Source organism: Lynx canadensis, chromosome X (genome assembly GCF_007474595.2).
Source record: "Lynx canadensis isolate LIC74 chromosome X, mLynCan4.pri.v2, whole genome shotgun sequence".
Classification (NCBI taxonomy): Eukaryota; Metazoa; Chordata; class Mammalia; order Carnivora; family Felidae; genus Lynx; species Lynx canadensis.
In genome coordinates this window covers 64774677-64795254 of record NC_044321.2, presented here as the reverse complement: position 1 = coordinate 64795254, position 20578 = coordinate 64774677, and the positions used below count along the sequence as shown (strand labels likewise).

The 20578-nt window shown below is 38.5% G+C and overlaps 1 protein-coding gene across 1 annotated transcript in view; it reads right to left on the bottom strand.

The window, feature by feature from the left end:
- Positions 1-19077, bottom strand: part of SH3BGRL (SH3 domain binding glutamate rich protein like) — a 91045-nt gene extending 71968 nt beyond the window's left edge. Inside the window, exon 1 of the mRNA XM_030305518.1 lies at positions 18860-19077. Within this exon, the coding sequence (XP_030161378.1) occupies positions 18860-18904 (45 nt within the window). The 5' untranslated portion in view covers positions 18905-19077. The remainder of the gene's footprint in view (positions 1-18859) is intronic.
- Positions 19078-20578: the final 1501 nt, after the last annotated feature.

The following is a 20578-nucleotide window of genomic DNA, read 5'->3' as shown; positions in this document are numbered from 1 at the left end:
AAGTACCTTGGGACATTTGTTGATGGGCAAGAGAATGATAATTCCTGTGAGATAGCATACCAACTTGCACACAAGTAGTCCCTAAATTACTTCTGCTTTTGAGCCCCTCATATATACCTCCTTATTCATAAACCACATAGTTTGGTACCCCAAATTGATGTCTCTATATGTTCTCCCTTATTCTGGCTCAGAGAAGAGGCTGAGGATTATTCCTGGCTGTTTTTTGCCCTCGAGGACCCGGATCCAGAGTTTAGCCCAGTGGATGACAGTAAATATTTTATGAATGAATGAATGAATTTTGGAATAAGAGAATCCTCAGTACAGCCTAGAGATCTAGAATTGGCAGGGCCTGTCCACCCTATCTAAGATTCTGCACTTGAGTATCTCTGCCAAATTTTTATATAGTATATGTATGTACACATATTATAAAGTTTGTTAAATGTAGAAGTACTAAACCAGAGCTCCATAAACACTATAAAATTGAATTTAATAATTTATGTGGATTCCCACATTTCTAATTTCTTTTCATTTATCTTTCTTTGTCTTTTTTTTTTTTTTTTAATTGCTTTCACCAGATCCCAAGTCAGCCCAGAAATCTTAAGGGGGTTATCTGACTACTCATCTCCCAGCCCTATACTCCTTCTTGCCTCTTGGAAGCTATATTAGGATTGAGAGTAGGGGGACTAAATGTAAAAGAAGAAACTAAAAAAAAAAAAGGATAAATTGTACTTTCTTATGACTAAAATAATCCATCTAATAGAAGTTAGAGTTGAGAAGAGCAATATTTTCTAAAGAGTGAAAGTAGTCTTTGCTGAAGTTTGCCTGAACTCTTACTGAAGTAAGAGTAAGGTAAATTGTCCAGCTGTTCTTTATAATTACTATAAGAACTTTGACTTTCCCGCCTATTCTCTTACAAGGGTAATTTAAATTTACCACTAAAAATAAAGACATTTTGCTACATAGTCAACACAGATTTTATATGGTCACTGAAATTAGCAAAGGCTATACTTTAATTTTTTTTTTCAACGTTTATTTATTTTTGGGACAGAGAGAGACAGAGCATGAACGGGGGAGGGGCAGAGAGAGAGGGAGACACAGAATCGGAAGCAGGCTCCAGGCTCCGAGCCATCAGCCCAGAGCCTGACGTGGGGCTCGAACTCACGGACCGCGAGATCGTGACCTGGCTGAAGTCGGATGCTTAACCGACTGCGCCACCCAGGCACCCCAAGGCTATACTTTAAAGAGAATGCTTTCTGAAGTAATTTGGATATGTCTTGATAAAGAAGATTGAAAATTTCAATAAATAAAATAAAGATGTTTATTTGGTTTCATTGTTTTCTCATCACAAATATTCATCTTCTCTCTGTGTCATAATTTCTAAAATATTAATTCTTCACTATTTCAGCCACTAGTAATTGAGTTAGTTTAAAATTGATTCTACAATTAAATAAAAAAAACCAATGTTCTGATAAATCTAGGCTGGGGAAAGTGGCAAATAGGATTTTTCAGGGAAAAATTCCACTTCACTTAGTTTTGTTCTATTTTAATCACTCTAAAATAATGTTATTTTAATTCTTTTCAACTATCTTCCTTTTTTCTTTTCATCCAACTACTCAAATGTTAGTCTACATACTCACCTCTTCATCATTACATAATGCATTTATTTACACTTTCTAATATGGCTTCTGTCATCAGAATTCCACTGAAAATGAAATTTTCAAGATCATTAATAATTTCCTTATTTTTAATTCAATGGCCTTTTCAAATCAGTTTCTTTCTTTTTTTTTTACAATTTCTGTATGGTACCAGCCAACAATGGTCACCTTTCTTCAAAACTCTTCCCTACTCGTTTCCACTAAAGGATGTTACTCTGATCTCTCTTAATGAATCCTCCTGTTTCCTTCTGCATCTGCTTCCTTTCACACCATCCTAAATGTGAACATCCACCAAGATACTGTGTTTGTTCTCAGCCCTCTTCTCATCTCACTTTATAATTCCTCCCTCCAAGTGAGGTCTTCTTTCCTATGGTTTCAAGCACTTCTTTGTGAATGACTCTAAAACCTGTCCTCTAGCCACCAACTTCCCCAAGTTCTAGTCACACATTTCTCACTATCAACTGCATATCTCCATTTGGATGATATGTTTGTACTTGAATTTAAACATCTCATCCATTTATGCATCAACAAATATTTATTTAGAAACTTACCACGTATAAGCATATTCTGGACAGTAAGGAGCTCATGGTCTGGTGGAGAAGGTAGGTAAGTTGTTATCTCCGTTGAATTTTGAAATAGTACTATTCTAAAGTAGAGCTCTACAAAGGATCTTAAATTTTGACAGGCCCGTCATTCTGAGAGGAGGAAAGCTAAGACATAAACTGTAAAAACATTGACTTGGCCTCAAAATCTGTTCTTTTATATACAGAAACCCACTTTATATGACTTAATTACTGTGGTAAAGACAATCTCTATCGCTTGAGAAAATGTTTAGAAAAACATTCTAATGCTATTTTTTCCCTTTTCAATGTCTATTTTTTTAAACTTATTTATTTAAATTCAAGTTAGTACTAGTTTCAGTGCAGTACTAGTTTCAGGAGTAGAATCCAGTGATTCATCACTTATAAACACCCAGTGCTCATCCCAACAAGTGCCCCCCCTTAATTCCCATCACACATTTAGCCCATCCCCCCACCTACCTTCCCTCCAGCAACCCTCAGTTTGTTCTCTGTATTTAAGAGTCTCTTATAGTTTGCCTCCTTCTCTGTTTTTATCGTATTTTTCCTTCCCTTGCCTTAAGTTCACTTGTTTTCTTTTTCTTTTTTTTTAATTTTTAATGTTTATTAGTTTTGAGAGACAGAAAGAGAGTGTGAGCAAGGGAGAGGCAGAGAAACAGAGAGATACAGAATCTGAAGCAGGCTCAAGACTCTGAGCTGTCAGCACAGCGCCTGACGCAGGGCTCGAACCCATGAACCGTGAGATCATGTCCTGAGCCAAAGTAGGATGCTTAACCAACTGAGCCACTCAGGCGCCCCCATCTGTTTTGTTTCTTAAATTCCACATTATGAGTGAAATACAACAACATGCAATCTTTTTTATCATATGCTTTTACAAAATAAGGGCTCATTGGTAATCACATGAAATAAATGATGCTATGCATTTTTACTAAAACAAAACCAAAATAGACACATAAATTAATGCTTACCATTTCAACTTCAAATATTTTCAGGAAATATTATAGTGGCATCAAATAATGGTCCTTTTTGCAAGTGCGGGTATAAAATTAGTCATAATGGCCTCACTCATTAGGAGATATTCTAACTACTTTTCTTTATAATTGTTGAAGCAGTTCATGTTTTGGCAACCCAATAATTCAGATTTTGCTTTTTGTTCCCCCAGAATCTCTCAGCATGAGGTATTGCACATTAAGGTAACTAATTGTTGTACCAAGAGCCCCTTTTGAGATGTTCTCTATATATTCCAAGCAATAATATGCTTGTGAACTGTTTACCTGGTTTTAAACATTATCCTAAAAGGACAGTTCTAATATTTCTTTATCCACCCACATTATGCAGTAAAAAAAAATCAAATCCATCTCTATATATGAGAGATTTTCAAAAAGTAATTAGAAATTAATTTATAGAAAATTTACTTGGTCATCTAGACATAAATTATTTAGATAAGATTGTGTTAGATCCTTTGTGTTTTGAAGCATCATAGAGTGCACTACTTTTTATGAAATCTAGAGTCACTGGCTTTCAAAAGTACACATATGCTGTATGGAAGGTAGGACCTCTCCAGAGCAGTCCTTGATATTTGGGCAATATAAGAATTTCCTGGGATGTGTAGTTTTAGTTCTTGAGGTCAACCTTTTGGTAGTCAGACTGAATTTCAAGTGAGATATATAAACTTCTCTCTTAAGGTTCCCATGCAGAGTCTGATCATAACCAATTTTTAAGGGGATATAAGCACATACCAAAAAAACTTATTATTTAAACTTCCAAATGTAATCATAAGTACTAATGCAACTGGACAATAAGTCAATGTTTATTCACAGTTTCCTCATAATATTTTTGTACTTGTCTTTCAACAGGCTTTTCTTAAAAATTCCAAGTCTGGGGGCGCCTGGGTGGCACAGTCGGTTAAGCGTCCGACTTCAGCCAGGTCACGATCTCGCGGTCCGTGACTTCGAGCCCCGCATCGGGCTCTGGGCTGATGGCTCGGAGCCTGGAGCCTGTTTCCGATTCTGTGTCTCCCTCTCTCACTGCCCCTCCCCCGTTCATGCTCTGTCTCTCTCTGTCCCAAAAATAAATAAACGTTGAAAAAAAAATTAAAAAAAAAAATTCCAAGTCTGGTATAGAATTGGCTTTATTCCAGATCCTGTCACACTTCCTACTTATTCCCTTTAAAATTCACCAAGTCTTTGTCTCTGGAAAACTCTGTATATCATCCCACCACCCTTGATTGTCCTCTCAACATTGCTTAGAAAATATAAACTTAATATTCCTAAATTTTTAAATAGAAATTTATTGAAAAAGCCTCATCCCAACTACTGCATCTTTTGAGTTCAAAATAGTTAGCTGATGCACAAGACCAAAAATATTTAAGTTTCTGAAAGTGTGAAATCATAAACTATAATTTTCAGTAATGGATTTCTAAAACACTTGTAGAAGCTTTCTTCCATGATATTCTCATTTTATGACAGCTATATTCCATTTCTGGGGGTTACAAGAAGTACAGAAAGGTTTAGCGACCTACACATCACATGGGCAATACCTCACCCTAAAGCTACCTGGTCTAGCTGAAAGCTTAAAATCCATTCTAAAAACAATTTCTCTCATCTACTTTTAGTTAGACTGCCTTACACAAGTAATTTTCTTATATTGAGATAAAAGTACATATTCTGCATTCTAAGTAATAGAACATATTGAGCTATTATGACTTTGATTTTCTGCTCTGACGAATTCTAAGTTCTCTACATGATATAACAGACCACCAGAATTATTCTTGGTGCTGCTATAAAGCAATTAATTAAGAAGTACTTTTCATGATTTTCCCAGTTTATCAGAAAAGCAATTTTGCAATGACTTATAAATTAATTTCAAAGCCACATTCATAGTGGATAATCAGTAAATATCAACCAGAAGGCCAAATAGCATAGTTGTTAAGATCATGAGCTCTGGCATCAGACAAACCTGGGGGAGGGGTGCTTTGCTAGCTCTCTTGACCCTGTTTCCTCTTCTTAAAAATGGACAATGTTGAGCAGAACGGAGTCACCGGACCCAAGTGCAGACAAGAGGCCCACAGAAGAGGGTAGGAAGGGCGGCGAGGCGGTGCGCGCTCCACGGACTGGCGGGAGGGAGCCGGGGCGGAGGGGCGGCTCCACAGCCAAGCAGAGCCCCCGAGTCCGGCTTGCAAAAGCGGAGGGGCCTGACGGACTGTGTTCCGACAGCAAGCGCGACTTAGCGTCTGGGAGGTCATAAGTTAACAGCTCTGCTTGGAAAGCGGGAAGGCTGGAGGACAAAGGGAGGGTGAGCTGCAGAGCCCCCGGACGACAGAGCTCAGTTTGGCGGGGAACAAAGGCGCTCGCCAGCGCCATCTCCCCCGCCCATCCCCCAGCCAAAATCCCAAAGGGAACCGGTTCCGGCCAGGGAAATTGCTCGCTCCGTGCAAACACCCAACTCTGTGCTTCTGTGGAGCCAAACCTCCGGCAGCGGATCTGACTCCCTCCGGCTGCCACAGGGCCCCTCCTGAAGTGGATCACCTAAGGAGAAGCGAGCTAAGCCTGCCCCCCCTCCCGCCGTGCACCTTGCCTTCCCACCCCAGCTAATACGCCAGATCCCCAGCATCACAAGCCTGGCAGTGTGCAAGTAGCCCAGACGGGCCACGCCACCCCACAGTGAATCCCACCCCTAGGAGAGGGGAAGAGAAGGCACACACCAGTCTGACTGTGGCCCCAGCGGTGGGCTGGGGGCAGACATCAGGACTGACTGCGGCCCCGCCCACCAACTCCAGTTATACACCACAGCACAGGGGAAGTGCCCTGCAGGTCCTCACCACACCAGGGACTATCCAAAATGACCAAGCGGAAGAATTCCCCTCAGAAGAATCTCCAGGAAATAACAACAGCTAATGAGCTGATCAAAAAGGATTTAAATAATATAACAGAAAGTGAATTTAGAATAATAGTCATAAAATTAATCGCTGGGCTGGAAAACAGTATACAGGACAGCAGAGAATCTCTTGCTACAGAGATCAAGGGACTAAGGAACAGTCACGAGGAGCTGAAAAACGCTTTAAAGGAAATGCAAAACAAAATGCAAACCACCACAGCTCGGATGGAAGAGGCAGAGGAGAGAATAGGTGAACTAGAAGATAAAGTTATGGAAAAAGAGGAAGCTGAGAAAAAGAGAGATAAAAAAATCCAGGAGTATGAGGGGAAAATTAGAGAACTAAGTGATACACTAAAAAGAAATAATATACGCATAATTGGTATTCCAGAGGAGGAAGAGAGAGGGAAAGGTGCTGAAGGGGTACTTGAAGAAATAATAGCTGAGAACTTCCCTGAACTGGGGAAGGAAAAAGGCATTGAAATCCAAGAGGCACAGAGAACTCCCTTCAGACGTAACTTGAATCGATCTTCTGCACGACATATCATAGTGAAACTGGCAAAATACAAGGATAAAGAGAAAATTCTGAAAGCAGCAAGGGGTAAACGTGCCCTCACATATAAAGGGAGACCTATAAGACTCGTGACTGATCTCTCTTTTGAAACTTGGCAGGCCAGAAAGAATTGGCACGAGATTTTCAGGGTGCTAGACAGCAAAAATATGCAGCCGAGAATCCTTTATCCAGCAAGTCTGTCATTTAGAATAGAAGGAGAGATAAAGGTCTTCCCAAACAAACAAAAACTGAAGGAATTTGTCACCACTAAACCAGCCCTACAAGAGATCCTAAGGGGGACCCTGTGAGACAAAGTACCAGAGACATCACTACAAGCATAAAACATACAGACATCACAATGACTCTAAACCCGTATCTTTCTAGAATAACACTGAATGTAAACGGATTAAATGCGCCAACCAAAAGACATAGGGTATCAGAATGGATAAAAAAACAAGACCCATCTATTTGCTGTCTACAAGAGACTCATTTTAGACCTGAGGACACCTTTAGATTCAGAGTGAGGGGATGGAGAACTATTTATCATGCTACTGGAAGCCAAAAGAAAGCTGGAGTAGCCATACTTATATCAGACAAACTAGACTTTAAATTAAAGGCTGTAACAAGAGATGAAGAAGGACATTATATAATAGTTACAGGGTCTATCCATCAGGAAGAGCTAACAATTATAAATGTCTATGCGCCGAATACCGGAGCCCCCAAGTATATAAAACAATTACTCATAAACAGAAGCAACCTTATTGATAAGAATGTGGTAATTGCAGGGGACTTTAACACCCCACTTACAGAAATGGATAGATCATCTAGACACACAGTCAATAAAGAAACAAGGGCCCTGAATGAGACATTGGATCAGATGGACTTGACAGATATATTTAGAACTCTGCATCCCAAAGCAACAGAATATACTTTCTTCTCGAGTGCACATGGAACATTCTCCAAGATAGATCATATACTGGGTCACAAAACAGCCCTTCATAAGTTTACAAGAATTGAAATTATACCGTGCATACTTTCAGACCACAATGCTATGAAGCTTGAAATCAACCACAGGAAAAAGTCTGGAAAACCTCCAAAAGCGTGGAGGTTAAAGAACACCCTACTAACGAATGAGTGGGTCAACCAGGCAATTAGAGAAGAAATCAAAAAATATATGGAAACAAACGAAAATGAAAATACAACAATCCAAACGCTTTGGGACGCAGCGAAGGCAGTCCTGAGAGGAAAATACATTGCAATCCAGGCCTATCTCAAGAAACAAGAAAGATCCCAAATACAAAATCTAACAGCACACCTAAAGGAAATAGAAGCAGAACAGCAAAGGCAGCCTAAACCCAGCAGAAGAAGAGAAATAATAAAGATCAGAGCAGAAATAAACAATATAGAATCTAAAAAAACTGTAGAGCAGATCAACGAAACCAAGAGTTGGTTTTTTGAAAAAATAAACAAAATTGACAAACCTCTAGCCAGGCTTCTCAAAAAGAAAAGGGAGATGACCCAAATAGATAAAATCATGAATGAAAATGGAATGATTACAACCAATCCCTCAGAGATACAAACAATTATCAGGGAATACTATGAAAAATTATATGCCAACAAATTGGACAACCTGGAAGAAATGGACACATTCCTGAACACCCACACTCTTCCAAAACTCAATCAGGAGGAAAGAGAAAGCTTGAACAGACCCATAACCAGCGAAGAAATTGAATCGGTTATCAAAAATCTCCCAACAAATAAGAGTCCAGGACCAGATGGCTTCCCAGGGGAGTTCTACCAGACATTTAAAGCAGAGATAATACCTATCCTTCTCAAGCTATTCCAAGAAATAGAAAGGGAAGGAAAACTTCCAGACTCATTCTATGAAGCCAGTATTACTTTGATTCCTAAACCAGACAGAGACCCAGTAAAAAAAGAGAACTACAGGCCAATATCCCTGATGAATATGGATGCAAAAATTCTCAATAAGATACTAGCAAATCGAATTCAACAGCATATAAAAAGAATTATTCACCATGATCAAGTGGGATTCATTCCTGGGATGCAGGGCTGGTTCAACATTCACAAATCAATCAACGTGATACATCACATTAAGAAAAAAAAAGAGAAGAACCATATGATCCTGTCAATCGATGCAGAAAAGGCCTTTGACAAAATCCAGCACCCTTTCTTAATAAAAACCCTTGAGAAAGTCGGGATAGAAGGAACATACTTAAAGATCATAAAAGCCATTTATGAAAAGCCCACAGCTAACATCATCCTCAACGGGGAAAAACTGAGAGCTTTTTCCCTGAGATCAGGAACACGACAGGGATGCCCACTCTCACCGCTGTTGTTTAACATAGTGCTGGAAGTTCTAGCATCAGCAATCAGACAACAAAAGGAAATCAAAGGCATCAAAATTGGCAAAAATGAAGTCAAGCTTTTTGCAGATGACATGATATTATACATGGAAAATCCGATAGACTCCACCAAAAGTCTGCTAGAACTGATACATGAATTCAGCAAAGTTGCAGGATACAAAATCAATGTCCAGAAATCAGTTGCATTCTTATACACTAACAATGAAGCAACAGAAAGACAAATAAAGAAAATGATCCCATTCACAATTGCACCAAGAAGCATAAAATACCTAGGAATAAATCTAACCAAAGATGTAAAGGATCTGTATGCTGAAAACTATAGAAAGCTTATGAAGGTAATTGAAGAAGACTTAAAGAAATGGAAAGACATTCCCTGCTCATGGATTGGAAAAATAAATATTGTCAAAATGTCAATACTACCCAAAGCTATCTACACATTCAATGCAATCCCAATCAAAATTGCACCAGCATTCTTCTCGAAATTAAAACAAGCAATCCTAAAATTCATATGGAACCACAAAAGGCCCCGAATAGCCAAAGGAATTTTGAAGAAGAAGACCAAAGCAGGAGGCATCACAATCCCAGACTTTAGCCTCTACTACAAAGCTGTCATCATCAAGACAGCATGGTATTGGCACAAAAACAGACACACAGACCAATGGAATAGAATAGAAACCCCAGACCTAGACCCACAAACGTATGGCCAACTCATCTTTGACAAAGCAGGAAAGAACATCCAATGGAAAAAAGACAGCCTCTTTAACAAATGGTGCTGGGAGAACTGGACAGCAACATGCAGAAGGTTGAAACTAGACCACTTTCTCACACCATTTACAAAAATAAACTCAAAATGGATAAAGGACCTAAATGTGAGACAGGAAACCATCAAAACCTTAGAGGAGAAAGCAGGAAAAGATCTCTCTGACCTCAGCCGTAGCAATCTCTTACTCGACACATCCCCAAAGGCAAGGGAATTAAAAGCAAAAGTGAATTACTGGGACCTTATGAAGATAAAAAGCTTCTGCACAGCAAAGGAAACAACCAACAAAACTAAAAGGCAACCAACGGAATGGGAAAAGATATTTGCAAATGACATATCGGACAAAGGGCTAGTATCTAAAATCTATAAAGAGCTCACCAAACTCCACACCCGAAAAACAAAGAACCCAGTGAAGAAATGGGCAGAAAACATGAATAGACACTTCTCTAAAGAAGACATCCAGATGACCAACAGGCACATGAAAAGATGTTCAGCGTCGCTCCTTATCAGGGAAATAGAAATCAAAACCACACTCAGGTATCACCTCACGCCAGTCAGAGTGGCCAAAATGAACAAATCAGGAGACTATAGATGCTGGAGAGGATGTGGAGAAATGGGAACCCTCTTGCACTGTTGGTGGGAATGCAAATTGGTGCAGCCGCTCTGGAAAGCAGTGTGGAGGTTCCTCAGAAAATTAAAAATAGACCTACCCTATGACCCAGCAATAGCACTGCTAGGAATTTATCCAAGGGATACAGGAGTACTGATGCATAGGGGCACTTGTACCCCAATGTTCATAGCAGCACTCTCAACAATAGCCAAATTATGGAAAGAGCCTAAGTGTCCATCAACTGATGAATGGATAAAGAAATTGTGGTATATATACACAATGGAGTACTATGTGGCAATGAGAAAAAATGAAATATGGCCCTTTGTAGCAACGTGGATGGAACTGGAGAGTGTAATGCTAAGTGAAATAAGCCATACAGAGAAAGACAGATACCATATGGTTTCACTCTTATGTGGATCCTGAGAAACTTAACAGGAACCCATGGGGGAGGGGAAGGAAAAAAAAAAAGAGGTTAGAGTGGGAGAGAGCCAAAGCATAAGAGACTGTTAAAAACTGAGAACAAACTGAGGGTTGATGGGGGGTGGGAGGGAGGGGAGGGTGGGTGATGGGTATTGAGGAGGGCACCTTTTGGGATGAGCACTGGGTGTTGTATGGAAACCAATTTGTCAATAAATTTCATAAAAAAAAAATGGACAATGTTAAGAGTACTGACTTTGTTGAGTTGTCAAAAGAATTCAATGATATAATGTATGTAAAGTTCTTACCACTATCCCTGGTACATTTTAAGAGCTCACTGACAAATTATTTGCGTGAGAATTTAAAGTGAGATAATTTATCATATTTTTAACCTATCCTCTTCTTCCTTCTAAATAAACTGAAATACCACGCTGGATAGAATGGTTTCTGATATTGCAGCTACTATTAAGTATATATTTAGTGTTTTATTTTTATTTTTTAATTGTTTTAATGTTTATTTATTTTTGAGAGACAGAGAGAGACAGAGCACAAGTGGGGGAGGGACAGAGAGAGAGGGAGACACAGAATCTGAAGCAGGCTCCAGTCTCTGAGCTGTCAGCACAGAGCCTGACGTGGGGCTCGAACTCACAAACCTCAAGATCATGACCTGAGCTGAAGTCGGACACTTAACCAACTGACCCACCCAGGTGCCCCTATATTTACTGTTTTAATTTTAACATTGAGAAATATGCTGCACTTAATGATGAAATAATTGTCTAAGTGGTGGTGGTAAAACAGACAAAATTTTCCTAAATTGTAACTGTTAACTGAAATAAATATTCTCTGGTATTTAAAAGGTAAAGTTCTATTTGTTTTGACTCACTGTTGGAAATCCCCTAAACAAAAATGTTTGGTTTTAACTCCAACTCTGATAGGGTCTCATTTTCAGAAAGGACTAAACCAAAGGGCCAGAACTCAGACTAGAATCCAGAACCAGAGTTTACAAGTCATACTAGTACTGCCTTCCTAATAAATTTAGAAGGTAAGAATCAAAGAAAGCCATCTCTGAATTATGTTGGTTTATAGCAACATAAAAATTTTTTTTAGAGAAAAGAATCAGTCATAAAACTTCAATACATGGCACAAATGCTATTTTAAAATCTGTCCTTGGCTAGGCAATTTTTTTTTTCACTTTAGAGAAAGAGAGTACAAGTTGCAGGAGAGGGGCAGAGGGAAAGAGAAGGAGAATCTTAAGCAGGCTCCACTCACAGCACAGAGCATGATGCAGGGCTCAATCTCATGACCCTCAACCAACTGAGTCACCCAGGCACCCCTATGCAATTTTATTTTTATTTTAAAGAAAGAACTAAAATGTATCTGAAATTGATGCTGCTAACCAACCCCCTTACCTCCCTCAGTTGCACCTAATTCATGTACAGATTATGGATGAAGACACATTTCCCTGGTTAGGCATCATCTAGTCTTTTTTTTTTCCCAACATTTATTTATTGTTGAGAACAGAGAGAGAAAAGCATGATCAGGGGACGGGCAGAAAGAGAGGGAGATAAAGAATCTGAAGCAGGCTCCAGGCTCTGAGCTGTCAGCACAGAGCCCAACGCGTGGCTCAAACTCACAAGCCGTGAGATCATGACCTGAGCAGAAGTCAGGCGCTTAACTGACTGAGCCACCCAGGCGACCCAGGCATCATCCAGTGTTAAATGACAATTATAGATCCATAGTCACATGAGAAGGTTTTAATGTACTATTGACCTAATTTTTGTTCAATACCTATACACTAAAAGGATGTGTAAATTATACAGTGTTTAGGAGTGGCTTCTGGAGTCAGAACAACTTGGGTTCTAATCACAGTTCTGCCATTTGTAACTCCTTGATCTTGAAGAATATACCTAATGGTTCTGGGTCTTAGGGATACTCTCTCCAAGTGCATGAAATAGATATAATAATAGTACTTACACCCCAGTGTCATTATAAGGATTGAACTAATTAAGATTATGTAGGGGCGCCTGGGTGGCGCAGTCGGTTAAGCGTCCGACTTCAGCCAGGTCACGATCTTGCAGTCCGTGAGTTCGAGCCCCGCGTCGGGCTCTGGGCTGATGGCTCAGAGCCTGGAGCCTGTTTCCGATTCTGTGTCTCCCTCTCTCTCTGCCCCTCCCCCGTTCATGCTCTGTCTCTCTCTGTCCCAAAAATAAATAAATGTTGAAAAAAAAAAAAGATTATGTATGTAAAACACTGGGCACAGTGCCTGATATATATAATGCATAAATAAATGTTAGCCTTTACTATTACTAGACTCAAATCTCGATTAGTCACATTAATGAATGAGTAATAAAATAAAAAATCTAGCAACACTGACACTGTATACTTTTATATATACAATCTTTGAATTTGTCATGATTTTTTAAAATTTATATTTAATTTTTGCCTAATGGTTCTGGCAATCTGCAAAACTTTAAACAACCTAATAAAGCCAAAATGTGAAGGACTGGGCTAGCAAATTAGCCCTTTGCTTAGAATTCTGCTCAACTGGCCAAGTGTAAATGCCAGTTTGGGCTCTCTTATTAATAAAAAGTCATAATAAATGAGCTGCCCCTTCTCTCTAAATATACGTTTGTTTAATCTTGGTCTGGATTGGAGGAAATAATTCAGTACTAGGTTTAAAAGGCCTCCTGGTGGGCTATAAAGCATAACTGAAAGCAGATGGTAAGATAATCACCAACAGATTCTCACTGTTTAATTTTATCAGTAAGAAACGAAATATAACCATGGATAATTCAATTAAAGCAGAAAATATTTCTATAAAAGGTATATGTTTCAGGCACCTAATGGCTCAGTCAGTTAACCATCTGACTCATGACTGCAGCTCAGGTCATGACCTCACAATTCATGAGATCAAGCCCCTCGTTGGGTTTTGTGCTAACAGCACAGAGTTTGCTTGGGATTTTCTCTTCCTATCTCCTTGCCCCTCCCCAGCTTGCACTCTCCCCCTCTCTCTCTCAAAAATAAATAAATAAACTTGGGGCGCCTGGGCGGCTCAGTAGGTTGAGCATCTGACTTCAGCTCAGGTCATGATCTCACGGTCTGTGAGTTTGAGCCCTGCATCAGGCTCTGTGCTGACAGCTCAGGGCTTGGAGCCTGCTTCATATTCTGTGTCTCTCTCTCCCTCTGCCCCTCCCCTGCTCATGCTCTGTCTCTCTCTGTCAAAAATAAACATTAAACAAAAATTAAAAACATAAATAAATAAATAAATAAATAAATAAACTTTAAAAAAGATATATATTTGCCTGTGCGATATATATTTTAGAGAAGAATTTAAAGATTAACCACAGAGAATTAGAACACTTGACCTGATTGTATCTGAGGCATCAATTTTTTTTTCAGGTCAACTCAAGGGGAGAATTGACCTTACAGTTTATTGATCGAAACTCCTCCTTAGTAGAGAAATTAGTCTTTGAGCTAGAGATAAATCCACTTTATCTTTCTCTTCTACCAGATTATAAATCTAATTTTATACTAAATTTCCAAAATACATTCTTCTCTGAAACCATTTGACTTTTAAAAGCTCAAAAATCATCACCGATAATTGTGTTTTCCAAGCCTCTTTAAGTTGGGCAAAATTATTCCAAAAACTTTGTCATTATTGTTTTGAAATTGAGGAAGTCAGTCATCAAATATAGAGCATCAGGCTGAAGGTGCTGATATTGAGTTCCTGCATTTGCCAAGTGAAAGTTATCATTTCCCACTGTTTAGAACATCCAAAAAGTATGTCAATGCATTCATATGATGAACAGTTTCTGATTTTGCCCTTTTAAGTAGTTTATCAATACCTTTAAACAGCATTCAAGCAAATCTTGACAGTTATAACAAAGACTATAGCATACATCAAATCAATGTTCAATTTATAAATGCAGAGTCAGAACAGCAAAATACTCTGTCACCTAAAATACAATTACTTGGAAATCATATAGATGAATAGCTGTAGTTTAATTATTCCACATCTATATTATCCAAATGAAAAAAAAATACTGTGACTCATGCTTTGGCAATCACAAGCATTTGTTTTATTTAAATGTTTTTATAACTTGTATAGCAGATACTGTTGTAAAGAAAAATTATGTATATTTAATTTATTCATTAGTAATAGTTTATGTTTTAGCAGTCATAAAAGAGATCATCTTACAAATTTTATTTCATAAATAAAACCCCTAGAAATGATCTATCCTACCACAATCTTAACATTTCTACACCAAGCACACCTAGAATGCATAGAGACCAAACAATGGAGATTATTATGGGTCCAAGGAAAAGAAGTTTGAGAAAAAAAAAAAAAAAAACCTCTCAAACCAGTTAAAAATCTCTAAGCAATCATCACTCTAGCAATTCTGATCAAAGGCCAATATTGATTTTTTGTTAAAAGTTATTGAAATTTATTTCTATAGGTCTGTGCTTACTATTTTTCCATTAAATACAAATTTATAGGGCATTACAATCTCAAGGAAAAAAAAACCATGGTGTATACCTCTGTGTTACAGTGGGTCAAGACATGCACAAACAGCTCTGAACAGGCAGAAATCACTAAATCACTTCCTATGAACAAACAACTTTGGAACTGCATTGCTGCTAAATTGTTTCCATAAAAAGAAACAATATTAATGCCTGAATTTCCATACCTTGATCTATAAAAAACAGTTCCAAATGGGCATGTCTCTATCTCCCTGTTCTTGAGTGAATGGTCATCTACCCCATTTACTGGCATTCAGCTTTGGACATACTATCTCTCCTCCACATCAGCTCCTCTTTTTTTCTAACCTCTGGGTGTGTGTGTGTGTGTGTGTGTGTGTGTGTGTGTGTGTACACAGACACACACATAGTCAGGCAATTCTTCCACTTAAAGGGCATAGTTATTTCTGTGCCTCTCACCTCATATTCACATTTATCTTCTCATGCCTCCTAGCTATGATGCACCAGTGGAACAATATGGTTAAACACATGTTATTGGATTTAAACAGCTTGTATTAGATACAAGTTCTGTGGCTTCCTACTTATGTGACCTTGGAAAGTTGTTTAACATTTCTGAACCTGTATTTCCTTAACCTAAAAAGAGAGATAATCATAAGACCTGATTCATAGGACTAAAAATTGTCAAGAAAAAAATTAGATAGCACTTGACACAATTAAGTGTTCCCACTACTATTATTATTATGGCTTTCTAGAAATCCATTGCAAAAATTAACATACTTTCATTTCTAAATTTTTGAGAAGCAAGTGTTACTCTTCTGTATTGGGACAGAGTTGAGTAAATGAAAACTTTTCTGTTTTTTAAATCAAGCTATGAGGGAAAAAGAGTCTTGAAATAAAAACAGAATAACTTAATATTGTTTTAGAATTATCATAGATCCTCCCCTGCCTGACAAAATATCTAATATTGGTTATTTTGTAACAACCATTAAGAAGAGTCAGAAAACCATCAGAAATTATCAGTCCAAAATCAAAAGCTTTCTTTTAAATGCTCTTCAGAGAACTACACTAAATCACTTATAAGACTATCTCACTTTGAGTAATTTTTGGGTTCCCATTATGATTTTTACCCCAAACTTTCTAAATTGTGTGTTAAAAACTATATGGTAGCAATCTTAAGGGAAAAACTTAGTATTGCCACTTGAATATTTCCCATTTATGTTATAAATGAGCTCTTCCTGAAGTACATTCACTTTATACCATTTTAGTATTATTTAAAAGTATCCATAATTTATAAAAAAATAAGAATTTATTTTGTCAATATGTATAATTTTGATAACAGGCTCAAAAGAACTATAATTACTTAAATAACAGAATCTAATTACGCATAAGAAAAAATTGAAACAAAACACAAATAGCATAAATATTTACTATTTGTAGAATCTTCACCATTCTAGTCTAACAATGTACATAATAAGAGAAAGCAGTTATTTTTTAAGGCCCTTAGAAACTTAAATCTTAATAAAGAGAGAGGTACAATTGTTCTTACTTTAACAGAAATTCTGAATACAGTTTCTTTTTGAATATACTTTTGGAGGAGGGGTAGAAGAACAAGAAAGCAAAGAATAAATAGCAGTACTGTAACTGCGTATCACCCAAAATGAAACTAACTTCCTGATCTGTTCAATCTAATCAGGAATTTAACTAAAGTTATTAAGCTGGTCTTTAAAATTTTACAATTGTTATACTGGACTTGAGACTCTGAGCAACTCAAATGTTACTCTGAAATATCAGAATATATATGGATAATAATGAGGCAAGAAGCTCATAAAATAAAGTTCAAAGGTAATATAAAAAGTTCTCTTTATGTTTTCAACCTAAACTTGCCCAAAAAATGTAAAGTTAAGTATTCCATCTGAAAACTGTCTGAACATACCCACACACGGTGACCAGAGAAGATAGAGTTCAAAGTTCAAGGTTCCTGTGATTTCACATAAGCTTCAGTCAAATTTTTTTTTTAGTGTTTATTTATTTTTGAGCGAGAGAGAGAGAAACAGTGCGAGCAGGGGAGGGGCAGAGAGAGGGAAACACAGAATCCAAAGCAGGCCCCAGGCTCTGAGAGGTCAGCACAGAGCCCCATGCGGGGCTTGAACCCACGAGAATCGTGAGATCATGAACTGAGCCAAAGTCGGACACTCAACCAACTGAGCCACCCAGGCACCCCCAGAACCTTCAGTTTTATCCCAAACCCACTTAGGGGGTAAATAAACAAAACAAAAATAAACAGTAACAGTGAAAACATGGAATAGCTGCTGCTCTAAAGCTCAGAAGAGGGATGCAGTTCCTACATCCTACATCCTGAACTCACACATAAGAAATGTGCTACTTACTGTTAGCTTTTCTCTTGAGTTGTGAAAAACAGGTACTTTCATTTATCATGTATATACACTCAGCTTTCACCCCAGTTTACCCTATTGCTCCCCACAGCTGCTGATATATTATTCTAAATTAAAAGCACATGAATCCAGGGGGGACCTGTCCTATCATTTTAAGAAGCAGCAACTGGAGGGGTGCCTGGGTGGCTCAGTGGGTCCTACTTCAACTCAGGTCATGATCTCAAGGTTCCTGGGTTCGAGCCCCATGTCTGGCTCTGTGCTGGTAGCTCAGAGCCTGGAGCCTGCTTCAGATTCTGTGTCTCCCTCTCTGTCTGCCCCTCAGCCGCTCATGTTCTGTCTCTCTCTCTCTCTCAAAAAAATAAATAAAAATTAAAAAAAAAAAGCAAGTGGAGTCTGCCTCTACACAAGAAGCCACTTATTTTTTAGTTCCATTTTTAGTTCTCAATATAGTTGAAGCAGTTAGAAATATTACAAGTAAAATCTTTCGAAAAAAGAAAAAAGAAAAAAATCAAAATAAGGGGCAATATGGAAGGAAAAAACAGGCCCCTTGTCACATTAAAGTTAAAAAAAACCCACAACTTTGCATCATTGTTCCCAAAATCCCCTCCCATTCTGCCTAGTTCTAACACTTTTTAGGCTGAATTTAAACACCCTCTCCCACACATTGGCAATATAACTCTCTGATTAAAGGGGTCTCACTTCAAAAATAATCACAATGCCTAAATAGGCCTCCACTCAATTATCTTCAGTTAGCATGTTTTGCATCCTTACAGAACTGCACTCCTGCCCTTGATCTCAGTACCTAGAAGCACAAATGGCAAATTTCCCACTCCAGAAACTCACCAGTGTGTGATTTTACTTGCCTTCTTCCCCTAACCTTAAAGACCCTAAGCCACCATCTCCCATCTACCAAAACTCAGTAGCCGCCTTTTTCCTTCAAAGAAGAAATGTGGTTCTAACATAAGGCAAACAATGCTAAACCCCATGGAAAAATGAAATCGATGCAACAAAGAGAAGAAACAGAAGAAGGGGAGGAGGGGTGGAAGATGTGTGTGTCTTCTGAAAAAACAGCTGCCAGAGGAACTTCAGTTTAAGGGTTCTGGGGCAGAAGGAGACTGGTATGTAGGAAAACAAAGTGGTCTCCCCACCCTCCTTACCGCCGTAGAACCAGAGGAAGATGCAATATACACACGGATCACCATCCTGGGAACGATGGCCGGCCGCTGTTGTTTGGGTCCTGCAAAGGGCTAGAGAGCAGCTGCCGCAAAGGCTGGAATCCAGCTAGAGGTGGAACAGAGGTTGGAAGAGAAGGGTGGGGGAAGTTAGAAAGGGAAATTGCCAGAGACCCGCCTCCTCCCTTGACTGCTTTCACTGAGCTCAGAACACTGCAGTCTCAGCCCCAAAGCCTGGAAAACACAGGCTCATTTGCATCATTTCTATTTTTTTTTTTTATTAGGGAATCTCGAATAACACCGCGAGATCTGTTGAAACATTTATTTTTTACTATTCTCTCCCCGAGAAGAGGTAGAGGAGAAAGAAAAAACAAAAGAAAGCGTTGAATTAAATTATATTAAAATGAAGGACATTTTCCCACAGAAACTAAAAGTTCTGTGCATAACTTCCTGGTCAGAAATGTATGCAAATAAGACAGACCTTTCTTGAAATAAGACGCTCTATGTTGAATACAGACACTGGTAAGAAAGCCCATGCCTTCCAAGCCTTGTGCATTTTAAGACTCCTATTATGTAGTGATTATCTAATGTTAGTTGGTAGCAGAAATTAGGCACTGAAGAAGTAACCAATGACACAGAAGGTTTAAGAAGTTTCAGGTTTCTCTAAGCCCAGAAACGGCAGGACTAGTTTTCTTTCTGTTTGACTTTTTGTTATGATAGGGAATCCTGTCTCTGTGAAAATTCACAGGAGGCCTGACTGGCAAACTCAATAATGGAGGAAGAAATTGCAAACAATAACAAAATTGAAAATACAGTGTAAGAAAGTGAATGACTTTTTGCTTTGTTTTGTTTTTTTTTAACTGACTGAAGAAAGGGAGTTTGAATCGTATGTTGCAGAGATGTTTAAATGATGAACAGAGAAAATAAACGGTTATTTATAACTCTAGGGAATTAATAAACAATTGATAATGTCTAGAGAGGGACCCTGTACTTCAGAGTGTAATTTCATTATCCCAGATTATGTCATATGAACAGAAATAAGAAACTTGCAAGATGAATAAGAGTGAGGTGAGGTAGTCACTTATCTGTCCTACTTCTTTCCTTTTCCTTTGCAGTTTTTTCCTCCCTCTCCATTCTAGTGGTGTAATCACCTTTGTCTAGGTTCATTCATTGTAATACCTTCCTAACTGTTCCCTATTCATAGGTTCTCCCTTCTTCAATCTGTGTGATCCATACAACAACCTTGAAGGGTGGATATTATAACAACAATTTTACAGATGAAGAAACTGAGACTCAGGAAAATAAGTAATTTTCCCAATGTCATATAGCTGGTAAATTCCATAGTCAGTACTAGACCTTAAGTCAACCAACTTCAAAGGCCACCCTCTTGCCCATCCTGTATCACATTGACCAGAATAAGTAAAGTACTCAATAATAGTTACCTATCTTTCCTTCTAAAATATTACTTTCATACAGGGCACCTGGGTGGCTCAGTTGGTTAAGTGTCCAACTTCGGCTCAGGTCATGATCTCACAGTTTGTGGGTTCGAGCCCCACATCGGGCTCTGTGCTGACAGTTCAGAGCCTGAAGCCTACTTCAGATTCTGTGTCTGCCTGTCTCTCTGCCCCACCCCTGCTCATGCTCTGACTCACTCTCTCTCTCTCTCTCTCTCTCTCTCTCTCAAAAATAAACACTAAAAAATTT